The following is a 19,132-nucleotide window of genomic DNA, read 5'->3' on the forward strand; positions in this document are numbered from 1 at the left end:
TTGAAGGGTTAAACTTTGGCGCTGTGTTAACCCTTCAGGAGCCTGAAACCTCACAGAGCCAAAAACACTCAAAATCCGACCTTTTTCTTTATTGAGGCTTAAAACGCAGCTGACTGCAGGCTGTGTGGCGCCACCTGCTGTACACAGCGGAGAGCAGCACCGACCAGGAACAGGAACAGGACAGGAGACGAACTGGAACAAGTTTCAGAGGAACCTCTGAGGTTCCACCAAAGGAAAATATGAAGTGTGAGAATGATTCAGTAGACAATGAACACAGTTAACAGTGGTGGTGTTACTGCCACCACGATGGGTTTGATTTCCAAACTGGAAGCACTGGTGCTGAAGAATTTGCTGCTCTGTGGACACTGGAACCATGAATCATCTTCTGCAGGTGGCTTCAATAAAAGTCCTTCAGACACTGAAGGTCACCAGCAGGAGCGCTGTGTAGCTTTTTATTGGCTGGATCATTATTTGTAGGATGAAGTTGTGCAATTCAGTTGATTCTGAATTATTTCCTGTCCATTTATTTTACTTGATATTAAAGATTTACTGAGTTCAGAAACCGTGATCTGTGTTGGAGGGGCTGAAGATGCTGCAGTATGACAGGCACACAGAAAATTATTAGTGGTCAGCACCATCAAAGCAGGAAGGTTCTGATTATCTGCTGTGCAGGTTTCTGCAGGTGGTGCTGACAGAAACCCACGTTCACAGGTTTTTGGAGCAACGTTTGCGTTCACGTTAACTCACTTCTCCCCAAAAGACGTCACGCTACAATAAAGAGGCCCGAGCCTACTGCAGCATCAGTTCTGTTCCCGGGGAAACGCCTGATGGACCCGTTTGTTCTGTCACCACAGCGAGGTCCAGATGGACTTCCTCTCATGTGCTTGGACACAAAAACCAGACGCCTCCTTTAATTTGCTTGGTTTTATTAGAAAAATTACATTTATTTACAAAGTGCAGCTCCGATCGATTGATCAATCAATCATCAGAAACGAATTCAGTCCTGCAGCAGGAACCCAGTCTCTGCTGCCTCACACTAGAACCTGGTCTCATGAAGCTGGTTCTGAGTTGTAGAAAGGATTAGTGACTGTTTTCAGGCACCTTATTGGTTAGTGGGTTACCACTATGAGCAAGTTTCATGACAGCAGGCAGCAAGGTGTCACCTGGTCAGGTGAATGTGGGTGGGATCCTCCTCCACAGACCGCCACACAGACAGTTCTTAATCCAGCGCTGCTCCCACTGCTTCATGGCGTTTGTCTTGTTGGGCGAGCGGAGCATCGTCACGCAGCCGCACCTGAGGGAGACAGAGCTTAGTGACATCATCATTCAAGTATACCATGTGACATCACCTCCTGTGGACTCACCTAGTGCAGGCTTTACTCTCCTCGGTGGGACAGACGCCCATGTGAACACAGCGCAGGTTATCCATCTTCTGAGAGCCAGGAGTCCTGCGCTCACACACACACACACACACACACACACACACACACACACACACACACACACACACACACACACACACACACACTACTGTTAGTGTGGTCAGACTCAGGTACAGGTGCATGCTCAGGTGTGTGTGTGTGTTACCTGGTGAACACCTCCAGCGGTGTGGGCGCGGTGGCGCCGGGCAGAGACGAGGCCTTTCCGAACTGCAGCCTGAGAGGGTGTTTCCCCTGCAGCTTCACAATGACGCCGTCGTTCACTGGTAACCAGTCCATGCTGGGAACCAGCAGCTGACTGGGCAGCAGGCAGCACTCGTCGATCAGACTCTCGTCGGGATCCTGGGGGGGGCCGTCGTCTCGCGCTGACCAACAGGAAAAAGGAAACAGTTTAGGAGCAGTGGCAGCTGATAACAGGTTCAGACTCTCAGTTTTAATTTGTTTCTATCCTGCGGAGCAGCATGAAAACGTCTGGACGTGGGGATGATCACAGGATCCTTCCCACGGTGAAGACCTCCAGCTGTTTTCTGTCCTCAGCTTCTTGTTTTGCTGTTTTCAGGGCTCGGATGACGCTGATGGTAAATAACCAGCTTATTTTTAACCCTTTGTGGACCTGAGCTCAGGATGGTTTCCTCCTTTCTGCTGGTTCTTCATTCGAGGCTCCTTCTGCATCTCTGTCAGCTTCACAACATTTTGTTCTTCATTGTTGTGCTGCAGGTTGATCTTAGCTTCCAAAGCATGCTGTTCCAGAGCTGATCAGCCTGTTAACAGCTTTTTAATGCTGATAGATGGTTTGTATCCTCTGGATTTGCTCTGTGAGTCTTCTCTTTATGCTACACTTGGATAACGAGATGTCTTCCTCACTTGGCTGGATGTTGTGATGAAGGAAAGGATCCTGGGATCATCCCCTTCTGTTGTCTCCTGTGGACGTTCAGGTCTTTTCATGTTCTTGTTTCTCTGAATGGGATGAGTCTTCTCCTGATGTTCTTCCTCTCGCTCTCTCTGATGGATCTGTTTGGTGTTTGTGGTCCAACGACCTTCAAACACCTGAAATCATCTGTTCACCTCTGACCTGATTAACTTTGGAAAACATAATGAAAGAAGAACTCACACCTGTGCCTTAAACAGCTGTAGAGACAGCTGTCCAGTAACATCTGGTCCCTTTAAAACAGTGTATGGAAACATCTGTAAATCCCAAACCCTCAGATTAAAGCTGACAATCTGAACTTTAAGATCACATTTTTTCTATAACTGTACCATAACTGCATATCTTAGGATCTGTGAGTTTACAGCCAGGTCACTGCCGATTCTGCTGATCTGAGAATCTACATGCTGATCCAGTCCTGTCAGAGCGGACCGGGTTAGGACGAGAACATGCTCCTTACAGCAGAGCCACAGCTTGGTGAGCAGTCTGAACAGCAGCTGCATGCTGTCCTGGTTGTCTGATGTGGCCGTGAAGGTGGGCAGACAGCCGGGCTTCAGCAGACCCCAGATCCGGATCATCACCAGCATTTCCCTCAGCATCCCTAGAGACGCTCCGTCCCGCATGAAGCCAAAACCAGGCCGAACCATCGAGCCCTGCAAGAGCGAGCATCATATATAAACCCAGGGTCAGAGGTCATCAACCAAACATGATAAGTAGCTGCAGTTTGAATCTGGGTTCTACTCAGTCCTAATTTTCAGGAGTCAAACTCTTGAACAGATGATTCCACAGATCTACTGGAGCCCAAAGTCTGATTAAAGGCGGTTTCACCGTAATAGTTCTGAGTCTTTCTGTGGAGATTCTGAGTTTCTTTTTGGTGGTTCTGAATCTCCTAAGGACCACTGCATATTATCTCTCCTAACCTGCAATAAGGTCTGTTTTTCATCCTTAACTCACCTGGTTGGGCAGGTTAGCCAGCAGGTAAAGGACAAAGTCTCCCACCCACTGGATGAGCTGCTGCAGAGACTGCAGAGGAGGACCATCCAGCACAAACTCCTCAGTCTTCAGATTGATCATCACCTTATCGATATCTGAGGAAACACAGAGCGCTCAGCCGCTGCCTGCACCTGATCAGTAACTAACACCACCTGCGGTCTCACCTGTGTCAGTGTTCTTGGCGCAGATCTCAGTCAGTCGGTCACCTGGACTCTTGTCAGGTGTGTTGAGAACGTGGGGCCTCAGCAGAGACTTGAGGGTGGAGCTGATGGCGATGAGCAGCAGCTTGGCGTGGAAGTCACAGGCTCGAGCTGCTGTCGCCGTGGAGAGTTTACAGAGAGACGCCTTCACTGCCACGATGCGCGTCGCCAGAACCTGAAGCAGAGAAAGTGTTTAAAACATCAGGAGTTCAAGTGTCTGAAAAAACCCAAAATATTCAAATCCTCGAGTCAAAGTTTTGCCCACAGAAAAAGTGAATTTTATGAACTGTTATTGTTCAAATGAATGATAAAATCATTCATGTGAGTTTATTCTATTTAACCCTATAACAGCGGCGATCACACTGTTAACTGCCCTTACTTGCCCTGAACAGCTGGTCAACACGGAGCGGCTGATCAAAGGAACTTTGAGTTACCATAATCTGAAAAATTCAAACAGTTTCAGAAAGCTTAGAAATTGTACTTCACAGCCAATATAGGGTTATTATGGTAATTGTTGCCAGAAGTCAGCGAACGGCGGCACTTTTGAAGTATGCTCTGTTGCCGACGACAGGTTCAGTATTAAAGGGTTAATAACTTCCTGGATTTAACAGTTTGTTCATGCATACGAACAGCTGAAAGGTTTTTTCCAGCAACAGCAAAGGTCTCAGTCATAAGGTGCCTGCTACTTTGGCGTGCCCCCCTGCTACTCCAAAACAATGTGAAAGCCCTGCTAACCCTGAACTGGATAAGTGGAAGAAATTAAATGGACAGGTTTCTCCAGCCTTAAAGATCCAATCACACTGTGTAAGGGGAAGCTGCATCTTCTTCTTCCATCTAAGAACATTTAAAACACTGAATTTAAGATGCTTTATCACTTTTTAAGGTGTTTCAGGTCATGTGTGCTGAACCACATGGATCACAGACTCCTCTGTTCCGGCACGACTTCCTGCTGTGTGAGAAAGGATGACTGTGGAAAACATCCTGACCTGATTCTCTGTGTCTGGAGTTCTTGTGTGAAAACAGCTTTTAGATTAAATCACTTCAGGAATAATTAAAAGGAATTATTAAAGAGAAACATGACACACTGAAGCTTCCTGATTAATGAAGCAGGACATGAAGAACATCTGATGCTTTCTAATAAATTATGAACTCATGAGAGGCACAGCGGCAACTTTTCTCCCAGCATGCCTTGCTGTCTTCCCCTACACTGCCCGTCTGACACTCCCCAGCATGCCTTGCTGACCTGCTGCAGCGCCTGGTTCTGCCTCATGTACTCCTCATGTAGCTTCTCCACCAGGTTGTGCACCATGCTGGGCTGCACATGCAGCAGCACATCCCACCAGTCGTAGCCTGTCACCATGCAGTACTCCAGCAGGAACAGCAGGTGGCGTAGTGTTGTGTTCATCTCCAGCACCTGACCCATAGAGGGCGACACCCGCAGCATGTGGAGCTGAGGAGAGAACAGCAGGAATTAAATTTATCTTTCAGAGCCTCCAGCAGGAGTGCTTCATCCACTTTAAAATGCTCAGCTCTTGGGGAGCCTGGGTGGCTTAGTGGTGAAGCCGGCGACCACATACACACGCCGTGTTGAGGTGCGGACGGCCCGGGTTCGCGTCCCGGCCCGGCGCCGATTTGCCTGCGTGTCTTCACCTGTATCTTTTGATATGAACTGATACAAAGCAGCAAGTTCAGCCTTAGAGCCCAACCTAATTCACAGCCGTGAAAATCGCTTCGCTTTTCTCATGTAATACACATGTAATATGGTAGAAAACTTGATGTTGAGACGGCAGAGTCACGCCCTTCTGCCGCTTTCGTCACGCGTTCGTGGTTCGAGACCAGCTAGTTCGCGGGGCTGGAATTGAACCTGTTTTTCGGCCGAGCACCGAGTGTTTCGGCGTTGGAAAACCCGCCTAACGGTTCAAATTACGGCTCCGGAACCCTGTTGGTGGGAAAGAGGCCTGAGTGCATTCAGTTGATGCAGATCGATATTCTTAGCAATGCGCTGTGTGTCTGCTAGCAAGCGAAAACAGCAGAGGGAGCTCAGAGTATGTCAGACAGGTGTGGTCCAGGTGAGACGTGGGTCCGCCTGTCACAACTCACAGGTACAATGCTGAGCTGAACTGTAATTGAGAATTTCACACATCGTCAGTGTTGCATTTGTGGGAATAATTTAATCAAACTGTTCCCAGTCTCTTTCACCTGCGCTCCTCTGCTGAATCGAGAACCAGTTCTGTTTGGTTTCAGTTCGAAACACTGACACTGAAATGCCATCACATCGCTGCTGACATCAGCAGCTGTGGGAGGGGCTACAGCAGCAAAATTACCAATGATCTCTCCCTGAGCTTTCACTGCAGACAGACAGTCTGTCTCTTTCTGTGTTCAGGTTGTCTTTAACCTGCTGTTAATTTTCTCACTGATCAATAATTCAGTTTATCAATAAAACAGAGCAAAGAGAAAAAACAGGAAATCAAAAACAGTTCACGATGAACTGATTGAGTGACCGGTTTCTTAGAAGAACATCATTGGTGGAGGTCATGAATGTTCCTGATGCTCTTCTGTGTTTGTGTATCTGTAAACATGACCGCTTCAATGTTTTGAATGAATTCTGATCAAACTTTGTAGAGGTCAGAGGTCATGTTAACAGTCCATTAAAAACTGCCTTACATCCACCAATGAGGGCTTTAAGGTCAGCTTCAGGATTTATTGGTCCAAAACGGACAAAAAGCATTAGAACTTAGAAACTATTATCCTTACAGGTGCGGTGTGTGTCAGCATGTAGAAAGAACTGTATAAAGATTTAAAACTTCATGTCACATTTGACCTCTGACCTCTCCCTCAAGGTCTACAGATTGATCTGACAGTCAAAGTGATAACAATGATGTATAGAGCTGTTGAAACAGTTTCTTTTTTTTGGAAAACAAAGTAAATAAATCCACATAAACAATAAAAAAAAAAATTCTACTCAAAATTATGTCAAGTGTATTAAAATGGGTTTCAACAGAGCAAATAACAGAAGCCTGACTTTGCTTTTAATGCACTACAAACTTGGTTTAAAAGAACAAAGAAAGCTAAATGAATACATACAAAACACAACATTACTCCCCCCTGAAACGCTGCCAGAGAGGGACACTTCTTTGGCGGGCATTTGTGCTCTCAGAGCACTTCCTGTTTGTCTCTTTTTTTCATGACAGACGTTTCTTTGAACATAATCGCCTATTGAATTAATGGATCGATTTATCAATAAGAAAACTGATGAACTCCTTTAGTACTCTTTACAGACTCTGCTGCTGTGTCACTTTAATATTTAATCTATTACTTTCTGTTTGGTGTTCAGGACCTTTGATCTGATCACAGATCAGTAACATGATGCTTTATCAATCTGGGCTACAAACCAGAACCCAGGTGTGTGTCCTCACCTTGCCGTGGTTGTCGACTCCAGCCAAAGCCAATGAGGTCCATGAGAACTGCAGGGCCTTGAAGTGGATGGCAGGACCTGTGGTTCTCTGGCGTTTGATGGCGGACTCATCTCCGGGCCGCTGTGCTGAGGAGGAGCCACCGTAGAAAACGCCCATGGTGTGGAGGGACAGCCGGTGAAGGATCTGGATGCTGCCGTCATGAAAGGCCAGAGCCAGACCTGAAAACCATAAGAACACGCTGAAGGTTACAACAAAGTTCTGCAACAAGAAGACTCGACCGCCGTCTTTAAAGAAACCTAGTCGGTTACTCGGAAGCTCTACCTTTTCCTTCGCAGAAACCCAGAGGACACCATCGAACATCTGAAGTCTGTACTTCTAACTGCGAACCCACACCATAACTTATGATGTAACCTGATATGCCTAAAAATGCAACCATAATTCAGGGCGACGCAGCCTGCAGCGACTGTGATTGGCCGGTTCAGTACTTCCTCCTAAAAATTCCTGGCAACTTCTTCTGCTGCCACTTTTCAACTCAACAGAAGAAAACAGATCAACTCAAAGACAGAAACTCCACTGCCAACTAGTGTTTTGGTGGTGAAACTACAGAGTGACACAGGTACACCACGTGCAGGTATAAATGCTGGCGACGGCTTTGGTCAGTCCCCAGGCGATACGGTATGCTCGAAACAGATCCTACGCAGAGGTATGAATCACACAGGTGTCCACAAAACACAAGAAAACTGGCTGACAGACTCGCTGTCCCCCAGATGAGATAAAAATCTGCTCCAGGACTTTGCTGAGCCTCCTGAGTCCTGCTCAGTCTCACCGTCTCCTGTGAGGGATCAGGTCTCACTTGGTGACAGGTGAGTCAGTGAAATGTGGCTCACACTGGCACGTTACAGAGATGCTGAAAGACAAACCAGCTGTGTGACAGATGTGGAGAGCTCTCTGGTTCTCCTCACCAAGGCCGGGGCAGAACTTTGTGTCTGACGCCACCTTCAGGTCGGTGTTGGAGATGGAGATGGGCAGTTTGGGCAGAGCAACAGCTGACACTCGCTCTAGGTCACTGGTGGTCGTCAATATCCTCCATTTCAGGATGGTTGGCTGCTTCTCCCCCACTGTCAGAGGTTAGAGGTCAAACACAGCAGCACAGGAAGTGAGGTCAAATAAAGGAAGTCAGGGCATTAAATACAAACAATCGACCACATACACACACACACAGTCTCATTCTGACATCCTCCATTTTTTGTTGTAGCTGTCACTATGCCAACCAGCTGGCTGTTACATCACTTCCTGCTGGTGTTCTATCCGGAACCGTTCACTACGCCTGGCTGTGCTTCTTACCGACTGGTGAGCGGTGCTGGAAGATGTTGTTGACAGGAAGTCCCTCCTTCCTCAGAGACCAGCACTCCACGATACTGCCATTCTGATTGGATGCACACAGCAGAACCTGAAACACACCCACACATACTTCCTGTGAGGCTCTGATGGGCCTGGTGGCACTGGGTTTGCTGGTTTAACTAGTCTTACCTGCTCGGAGTTCTCTCGGGTCAGGAACTTGAGGTGGGTGACAGCGGGGTACTTCTCCCTCCTCAGCGGGTCAGTGGTGCAGCGCAGGAACAGTGAGGGCAGCAGCTCAGTGTCGATGCGACATTTCTCACTCACCACACTGACAACCACCTAAAGCAACCAAAGGTCAAAAGTCAGGTCGAGCATCAGAGGTGAGAGGTCACCATGACACTGGTGGGCCAGTCCTCACCTTGTAGAACTGGACGGGGGAGGAGCTGCTGCCATCCGTGGCAGCCACCACAATGTTCCCTCCTCCAGTGAAGGCGATGTCGGCCAATGCCACCCGTCCTCTCAGCCGGCACAGGCTCTCGCTTGCCGTCAGCAGAGCGCCGCCCGGCTTCAGCAGCGACACGGTCACCAGGCCGCTCACGGTCACCGCCAGCCAGCCCTCCATCGGCTTCCCACCAAACAGCGTCAGGGACGGCGAGAACTTCACCCGCGAGAACTTCTCCCCAAAGTTTGTGGAGCCTGACTAAAGCAAGAGAAGAAGAGGCAGGGTTTACTCATCTGGGGCCTATACTACAAAACAGGATTTTAGTTTATCCAGGTAACTTCGGGGTTAACCATATACCGCCGAACGTGTCGAACGCGACACAGTGTACTTCAAAAGTGCCGCAGTTCACGGACTTCGGCAACAAATACTGTAATACCCCTATATGGCTGTAAAGTGTAGTTTCTGAGCTTTCAGGAACCGTTCAAATTTTTCCCGATAGGACAAATGGTCACGGAGTTACGGTAAAAAGACTCTGCGCTGATACGCTACGTCTTAACCAGCTGTTCGCCACTAGTAAGGCCAAGTAACCGGTGCTTCAGCGGTGATTGCCGGGTGTTATAGGGTTAACTCTGGTCCACTTCTTACCCGGATGCATCACCATGGTAATTTATGCTGTGAACCTAACCTGCTCCAGAGCAGGTTAGGTTCCAGATTAGAGATCAACAGGTATGAAATCAACACCTACTGACCAATCAGATCCTTAGAAAACAGCACCACTCCTGGAAGATCCCTTGGATCTCTGCGGGGAGAGCAGGAGGGTCTGAAGTTGTTCAGCATCTAAAGTCTTTGTGTTTCCTTGATGAGGATCAGGAAGAATCAGATCCTTAAGGCCGTTACACACCGTTATGTAAAAACGACACAAAATTCCGAATCTTTCCAATGTGAACTTGTGTAACGTATATACAGTAGGGCTGCAACAATTAGTCGACATTGTCAACAATAAAAATAGTTGATGACGAATTAAATTGACGATAATAGTCGTTTTTTATTAGTGATGATTTTTTTTTTTTTTAAGGAAGTGAGACATCTTCCTGTCCATCTATCTCTGGCGAGCTTCACACATGTGCAATCCAGTTGTTAAGTGATTACACAGAATTCCATTTCCGGATCCAAACTGTCACATGATCAATATGCCAATGCTGTGTCCCTGGTTTTTTTAACTGATCCGACTTGAGAAGAGAAAAAGAAAAAAACAAAAAAAAAAAACACGCTCAGCTGTGATTTTACGGATGAGAAAGAGAAGCGGAAATGGCTGCAGTTGATAAGGTTTGTTACAATCATCTTTAATAGTGAACAGTCATTATACCATTGCTGTTTATTTAGGAGCATTTGGACCCGGAAATGACGCCAGACTTAAAGACAGACAGCATTCAGCGGCATGTTTAGTGATGGCGGCTGCTGGTGAATCTGTACCAACTTTGTTTTACAGGGGAGAAAAAGTACTATATATTTTTTTATGGTTGGAAAAATGGACCATTAAAGTTATATCAGCAGCAAACCTGATAAAAATTTCTGATTAAATTTTCCATTTTCTGTGTTTTTACTACCACATTTTAAATAACCTTATGCTAAATGTAAAAGCTGATAGCTAAATAAGTGCCGTTTCATAATTATGTGATTCATAATCTGATTAGTCGACTAATCGTTTCAATAGCCGATGACTACTCAACTATCAGAAGTCATTAGTTGCAGCCCTAATATACAGTGATGGCATAGTTACCTTGAAAAAGCAATCTGATTTCTGATTACTCCTTTAAAAAGTAACTTAGCAGCATTTATACAAGAATCCTAGAGTTCAATCTACTACCTTTTACTACCTATTTTAATACCTCTACAATATTTTTACTACCAGCACGAAAACGGAGCAGACGTTTTTGGGGTGGTGGTGGATTCACAGCACTAAGATGATCGCCATCTCTCACCAAAGACAAAACTTTATCCCACTTACTTGAAGGTGTGACTGTGACTTTGTCGTGACTAAGAGCTCATACACATTAATATTCCAAACACATTTCAAGAAGACTCAGGAAATTTGTTTTTTTAAGAATATAAACAAAATGCAATGAAATTCAAGTTTCACAAGTCGATTATTTTATTTTCCAATAGAATATTGGAATACTGGTTTGCTGCTGAGGTGTGACAGTGATACTTGTGCTCGTAGCTGACCTTGAGGTTGCAGTTGCGGTGCTTTGTGTAGCACCAAAAAACAAAATAGGGATCTGCTCCCTGCGTGAATCTGCTGCTGGTGAACGGAGGATGCTCGGTGTGATTTGATCGCCATCACACCGTTTCAGGTCAAATTTATATTTTTTCTGCACACTTTACAAAACACCTCTCTACCATTCCCCATGACCGGCTTAACCCTCCGGGGTCCGGGACATATTTGGCCATTTTTGACTACTTTTGTTTTTAGCTTCATAGGTGACCTTAGAAGCTGTTTACTTTGCCTTGTTTGGTAAAATTTTTTTCAGCACCACCTCATGTGTGTGACTGTATAGTTATTCTTTCATTTTGACATACTGTATTAACACAGTGGACTTATAATCAGATAAAAACATAAAATCCGAGTAGAAAAAAGTTAAAAATCACAAACATGCTTAACGAATTATTTTCAAAACTTTAAATGCAAATATAAGATGTAAATTTTCAAAACTTGTGTAAAAATATAGTAAATAATAACGTGATATGCAACTATTCAAAGGCCTCAGGCGTTTTTGTGTACAGCTATTTGCAGAGCAATTAGGACTCACATTAAGATGCTACACAAATTATTTTTGCCACCTCAAAAAACAGTTTCTGTCCTCCACAAGACTGAGGGGCTCGTCACAGGCAAAACTTGTCAGTAATGTCTCTTTTACCACTTTTTCACCTGCTCCTGAGCATCCAAATGCACCCAAATGGATCATGTTACAGCATAATTTTCTGATTGGTTGATAGGGGGCATTTTCCACCAATAGGAAGGGGGTTGTTGGGAATTATTTTGTTTTGTTTTGTTTTTATTAGCAAGCACTTCCTGTTAGCAAAACTCACATTTTCACCATTTTATTTCTGCACAAAACACACATTGAAGGTGAGGACAATATATAGGAAAATGCATGGCATAAATTATTGGGCATAACTCAGATTTTTACTTGGCCTATTTACGTAATTTAAAAACTGGTACATAGTTTGAAGTCTGAACTTTCAATTCATGGCAGCAGCGTCCCGATGCTACGTCATCTAAAATCGGCGATGTCATTTTGACGCGCCAGCGCGTCCGTGCACTCCGGAGGGTAAAGCCAGTCTTTGCAGGGTCATCGAACCAAAGTTGTGAAAACTACATTTTCCCATGACGAGGCGCAAAATGACTCCGCGCATGCGCACAGCAGATCGGACAGTGGAACCGCTCGTCAACAACGTCAGCTCAGGTCCTGCTGAGTAGTTATATTTCTATACAGATCTTATAGTTAAACGAACTTAAAACAAAAAGTCTGCATCAATGGAAAAGTCAAAATATATTGAAGGGGTGATGAAAAATTTACTACCAAGTCAAATTCTGTTTACTACCTTTTACTAGCCTTAATTTGACCTCATTTAATTTACTACCTTTTACTACCCCGTGGCAACCGTGGTCTATGTATGTTTGTTTTCATATTTAATCTTGACTCTGAAACCCTTAAACAGCAGCGAGTCTGCAGCTGTCAGCAGCAGGTGATGTTCAGAGTCTTTTATTTACAGCATGTTTTAACCTGTTAACTGGCCGCTGCAAAATCACCAGAAACGCCTGAAAAAGCATACCCAAATTAAATCAGCTGCTGTTCCTGAACTCTTTGGAGTACATGCAAAAGCTTGGTCTCTTTGTGAAGAAGACAAGCTATATTTTTCATTTTTGCAGTCAAAAATGCTGTAATGAGTATGTAGCTATTAAGTTTTGAACATAGAGAAATTAGACAGTTTTTGCCTCTCCTAGATTTTTCATGTGACTACACACTGAGTGTAGAAGGTATCGACTGGAAAATATAATGAAGCTGTAGAATTAAGTCTTTTCAACGTGTATTTCAAATTTGATCAAGACAGCACAAGTCATGCTCACCATTACATACATATTTACATCTAAACAGCATATAATACGAGGACGAGCTGAGAATAAAACGTAACACGTACCATGGATCGCTTTCTGAGTAACAGCTGTTCGTTTGTGAGATTCTGTGAAACCGGTCGAATCAGCGACGAAATCCTCTAATAAATAATAATCCACTCTCGTGAGTCATGTAGTCACTTCGTTGAATAAATATAGCCTGTTTTTGATGCATTCTGACAATCCGTTGGCGAGAAAAAGTATTGTAAACACTGTTTACGCACGACGGTGCACACACTCTAACTTCCTGCTCAGTTTCACGCAAGGAGGACGCACTGAATACGCAGGGAGTTTATGAATTCATGTGAAAACCCACACCATAGTGCCATATACCCACGTCAGGAATTTTATTGGCTATACAGCTGTGGTTTTGGATTTTGGGTCAGACTCGACCAATCATAACAATTGGAGAACATTTGGGGCATGTCCAGAAAAGTCACATGATGCTATCTGGTTATTATTGGCTCTGGAAAATCCATTTCATAACATGATTGGCCAAATGAGGTGTCAATCCAGTTCTGAGGGTCTAGTCTGTCCTATAAAAGCATCCTAAGGGCAGACTGCAGCGTTACTGTGACGCTATGAGGCTTCAAAGTCGGAGAGCGCTACAAACGTCCCGCGGGCGGGACACTGCCAGTTAACAGGTTAAGGTGCATGCAGATGTGTACAGGTGTTACCATCTCCACATGCAGCGCCAGCTTGACACCATTGTGCAGCCAGCTGAGAGCGATGATGGGATCTCCGTCCAGCGAGCTTGATAGGTTGCTCTCCCAGCTGTTCACCAGGTGATCCGACATTGACCAACATTTGATCTGCCCGTCACCATCTGCAGAGAGCAGCCGCGAACCTGCAGCACACACACATGCATAGAGGTGTCACTTCCTCTCTCTCTTGGCCTTTACAGCAGGATGTGACACAATGGTGTTTGTTTACATTCATCAGAAGTGCCTAACCCTCACCCTGCATGAGAACAGTAGCTCCACCTGCTGGCACAGTCTGAGTAGTGCCTACAGCCAATCAGGTTTTAGATTAAAAACAGCCAATCGATCGGCTGATCTCCAAAACATTTCATCAAGCCTCACCTGACTGGTCCCACTCCAGACAGGAAATGACCTCAGTGTGTCCAGAGTTGATGGAGAAAACGTCCCAGGGGTGCTCGGTGTCGATGATGTGGATCATGTGACTTACATCTGGGAAAAAAAACCCATCAAGTTCAGAACCACAACTGAGGATCAGTGTGTGTTTGTATCTGAGTGTATTTCTGTGTGTCTGTGTATATGTTTGTGTGTGTGTTTCTGAGTGTGTGTACTCTTGTCGTCGTCCTCGCTCTTCAGGTCCGTAGTGAAGGCCAACCAGGTTCCTGCAGGACCAGGAGCAGACAAAGGGATGGAGGGCAGTGGGTGCTCTTCGGACGCTTCTCCCACTCACACACGTAGGCCAGCTCCATGATTCTACCAAAGAAGAAGCCGGGTACCAGGTAGATGTGTCGCCTGAGAACGGACAAATCGGTATGAGTTATCAGTCACATTGCGAGCAGAAACCAGAGTGTACTGTTACCAGGGCCGGACTGGGACAAAAAAATCAGCCCTGGCGTTTTTGGCTTAGACCGGCCCGCAACTATGTCTTAAAAGCATTTGACACTGTCTTACTCTTATTCAATGTGGGCACACCTTTTGATAATAATACTTTTATCCTTTTTTGTACACTTACTTTAGTAATGCTTAAATTACAAAGCTTTTATTCATCATTTGGCTTTTTTAAAAAATCTGTTATTTCACCTGTTTGAGTGCTTTTTAAAACATGTTTAACCACAGCATAGAGGCTACAAATTTAAGCTACTATGCAGCCTTTCAACACACCTTTAACCTAAATATCTAAAATGCTATGATGTAGCCTAAAATGAACACTTGCTGCTGATCCAACACTTCTCGGCCTTGATCGTTTGCTATTTTATCAGATTAAAGGGCCGTGGCTGCCAGATTTTGGGAAGTATGCAAATACCAATAAATATTGATACTAATCTATCACCATTGCTCATCATTCTCATGTAATAGAGCTAACGTTACCTCCATCACCTCAAAGTCCCTGTATTATCCTAACCTTACTACCTGCTTACGTACTACACTTCCTCGCTCACTCTGTCCCTTGGTTTCCCTGCATCTCTGGCTGCTCCTCTCCCTGCTGCTGTCTTCACCTACAGCAGAGCTGGCCCAAGCCTTGAAGGGGCCCTAAGCAACATTTGATTTGGGGCCCACTTCATTGTCCCCTGAAGTTAACCATTATTAATGCTGGAGGGTTAAAGTTAATTATTAATTTTTTTTTAGGATGCATTACTCAATGACTCAAGATGGCGCCGGTGAGGTCAGCAGCCGTCGTCAGCAGGCCGTCGTACCTGCTCCTACGCTTTGTTTGTATATATTAGGTTTAGCTCTAATTTTGGACTTTATAATTCCGCTGCTCTGTGTCATATCACGTATGACAGACAGACTCTTTTTAATATCAGAATACAGCACTCTGGCTGTATTCTGACACCTTTTTCTCCCGACCCGACTTGGCCTCAGGAGATCCAGCGTTTCCAGTGGGCCAGCTCAAACAAAGGGACCCAGGTCACGGACAAGGCCCCGAGGGAAAGAGCCGGCGTAAGAGAGAGGCTGAGGCGGCAGAGCGCACCAAACGCCACTGCCGAGCATCCTGTTGGCTAATGTCCAGTCACTGGATAACAAGCTGGACGAACTCATGGCCAGGATACAGTTTCAGAGGGACATAAGGGACTGCAACATCATCTGTCTCACGGAGACATGGCTGACCCCCCTCATACCGGACCACGCCGTACAGCCGTCGGAGTTCTTCAGTGTTCATCGCACGGACAGAACGAGTGAGTCTGGAAAATCAAGAGGAGGAGGTGTGTGCCTAATGATTAATAACAACTGGTGTGACAGTAGGAATGTTGTCCTTCTGAAACAATCATGTTCACCTAACCTGGAGCTCCTACCCTGAAATGCCGTCCCACTACCTGCCCCGCGAGTTTAACGTCGGTCATCTTCAGCGCCGTCTATATTCCACCTCAGGCGGACACAAACACTGCACTATCCGAGCTACATGAGGCTATTTCCACCTATCAGGCTAACCAGCGTGATGCGGCTCTCATCGTAGCCGGGGACTTTAACAGTGCAAACTTGAAAAAGCTGATACCGGAGTTGATTCAACACATCGACTGCCCCACCAGAGGAGAGAGGACCCTAGACCACTGCTATTCTCCATTCAAAGATGGCTACAAAGCAAAGCCTCTTCCGCCTTTGGGAAGTCTGACCACACCTCTGTCTTTCTCATGCGAAATACAAACAACGGCTCAGGCAGGAACCCCCTGCTGTGAGAGAAGTGACACGGTGGTCTGATCAAACAGAGGCCGCTCTGCAGGGTGCGTTGGATTCAACCGACTGGGACATGTTTCGCAGCAGCGCGAGCGGAGACATCGAGGAGTTTACGGAAACTGTTGTGGGATTTATTGGGAAAGTTGTTGATGACACTTCACTTAGGAGGACCATCAGGACTTTTCCCAACCAGAAGCCGTGGGTGGATAAATCTGTCCGCGACGCCCTGAGGTCCCGCACCGTTGCCTACAACTCCGGCCTCGCCTCTGGGAACATGGAGGACTACAGGTTGCATCATACAACGTCCACAGAGCGGTGAAAGAGGCAAAACATCGCTACGGCCGCAGACTGGAACAGCAACTACAACAGTCTGACCCCAGGGGACTGTGGCAGGGACTACGCACCATCACGGACTACAAAGCACCACACACACACCCGGTGAGTGCCGACGCTTCTCTGGCTGATGAACTCAACATCTTCTTTGCGCGCTTTGAGTCGGGAAGCCGACAGCCCGCTGCGCTCCCGGCCGGAGGGGCGGAGACACTCACTGTGACGGAGCGCGACGTGAGGAGGGCGTTTAGACGTATAAACACTAGGAAAGCGGCTGGACCAGACGGTATTAGTGGACGTGTCCTTAAGACCTGCGCTGCCCAGCTGGCACCTGTGTTTACACTGATATTCAACCTCTCACTGAAACTGTGTGTGATTCCCACCTGCTTTAAAAAGTCCATCATAGTCCCTGTCCCAAAGAAACCACACCCCAGCAGCCCCAATGACTTCAGGCCCATAGCACTCACCTCTGTGGTGATGAAGTGTTTTGAGAGACTCATCAAGACATTCATCACCTCCTCACTGCCCACCACCCTCGACCCACTACAGTTTGCATACCGGCCAGACAGATCCACAGATGACGCATATCCTTCCTCCTCCACAAGACCCTTTCACACATAGACACTGGTAAGGGGAACTATGTGAGAGTGCTGTTTGTAGATTACAGCTCAGCATTCAACACCATAGTTCCCTCCAGGCTGGTCTCTAAGCTGCTGGACCTGGGCCTGGGCCCATCCTGTGCAGGTGGGTTCACAGCTTCCTGACCAGCAGACCACAGGTGGTACGAGTGGGTCACCTCACCTCATCCTCCCTCATCCTCAACACTGGATCCCCCCAAGGCTGTGTGCTCAGCCCTCTGCTGTACTCACTGTACACCCATGACTGCGAGGCCACGTCAGAGTCCAACGTCATCATCAAGTTGCTGACGACACCGCTGTTGTGGGACTAATCTCTCACAATGAGGAGACAGCCTACAGGAGAGAGGTCTCCCGCCTGGAGAACTGGTGCCAGGAGAACCACCTCCTGCTCAACGTCAGCAAAACAAAGGAACTGATCGTGGACTTCAGCAGGAAGCAGCAGAGGGACTACCATCCACTTGTCATCAGTGGTGCTGAGGTGGAAAGAGTGGACACCTTCAAATACCTGGGAGTGACCATCTCACAGGACCTGTCCTGGACTCATCACATAAACATCACTGTGAAGAAGGCCAGACAGCGTCTCTACCTCCTCAGGCGGCTGAGAGACTTCAAGCTCCCACTCAAGGTGCTCAGGAACTTTTACACCTGCACCATCGAGAGCATCATGCGTGGGAGCATCACCACCTGGATGGGAAACTGCACCAAGCAGGACTTCATGGCCCTAAAAAGGGTGGTTCGTTCAGCTGAACGGACCATCAGAACCACCCTCCCCAACCTGCAGGACATTTACACCAAGCAGTGCAGGCTGAGGGCCATGAAGATCCTAAAACAGCCCAGCCCCCCCCGGACACTCTCTCTTCTCCCTGCTCCCATCAGGCCGGCGTTACCGCTGCCTGAGGACTAAGACTGAAAGGTTGAAGAAGAGTTTTTACCCACAAGCCATCCGTCTGCTCAACTCTGAGCCCTAACTGGACTATTATTGCACAATGTAAATATTATAATTTAAAAAGTGTGTATAGTGTATAGTATATAGAGTATAGTGTATAGTGTGAATTACTTCTTTTTATTTTTATTCTTCTTATTTATATGTGTGTGTATATAAGGTTGCAGGTACAAAAATACATTTCACTGTGCATTGTACTGTGTATAACTGTGCATGTGACAAATAAACACTATCTTATCTTATCTTATCTACTGTTTCAGCGTTTTTCAATTCAATTATATTTATACAGCGCCAACTCACACCAAACAGGCGCCTCAAGGCGCTTTATAATGTAAGGTAAAGACCCTAGAATAATTACAGAGAAAATCTAACAGTCATCCCAATCTTAAAAATAGAGAGGGTGTCTGTCTCCTGAACCCAAGCTGGGAGCTGGTTCCACAGAAGAGGGGCCTGAAAGCTGAAGGCTCTGCCTCCCATTCTACTCTTAAGTATCCTAGGAACCACAAGTAAGCCAGCAGTCAGAGAGTAAAGTGCTCTATTGGGGTGATATGAGTACTATGAGCCAATGAAGAGAAGCAATTTGTGAGAAATCTGCTCTCTCTTTCTAGTCCCTGTCAGTACTCTAGCTGCAGCATTTTGGATCAGCTGAAGGTTTTCAGAGAGCTTTTAGGACAGCCTGATAATAATGAATTACAATAGTCCAGCCTAGAAGTAATAAATGCATGAATTAGCTTTTCAGCATCAGTCTGACAGAAATATTAGAGTGTAGCCTACTCATTAAATAGTGTTGTTACAAGTGTACAAATTTGGCCGTTAGAATAGTCTCTTCTTTTTTTTTTTTTTTTTAGGAAATTGGCATTTGTAAAAACTAAAACAAACCAAAAAGTTTCGTGACAACGTGGGTGAGCTTGGGGGCC

At 46.1% G+C, this 19,132-nt stretch overlaps 1 protein-coding gene across 1 annotated transcript; it reads right to left on the minus strand.

The window, feature by feature from the left end:
• Nucleotides 1–909: 909 nt before the first annotated feature.
• med16 (mediator complex subunit 16) lies at nt 910–14,380 on the minus strand. Its single transcript, XM_030726910.1, is given in 17 exon segments — nt 910–1,294; nt 1,365–1,448; nt 1,588–1,804; nt 2,825–3,017; nt 3,319–3,452; nt 3,522–3,732; nt 4,801–5,007; nt 6,974–7,191; nt 7,936–8,091; nt 8,318–8,423; nt 8,504–8,653; nt 8,733–9,014; nt 13,611–13,780; nt 14,016–14,123; nt 14,243–14,282; nt 14,284–14,320; nt 14,322–14,380. Coding segments are annotated over 17 exon segments (2,499 nt in total). The 3' UTR covers nt 910–1,167.
• Between the last annotated feature and the right edge of the window lie 4,752 nt (nt 14,381–19,132).

The sequence above is a fragment of the Archocentrus centrarchus genome, chromosome 4 (genome assembly GCF_007364275.1).
Source record: "Archocentrus centrarchus isolate MPI-CPG fArcCen1 chromosome 4, fArcCen1, whole genome shotgun sequence".
In the NCBI taxonomy this organism is placed as follows: domain Eukaryota; kingdom Metazoa; phylum Chordata; class Actinopteri; order Cichliformes; family Cichlidae; genus Archocentrus; species Archocentrus centrarchus.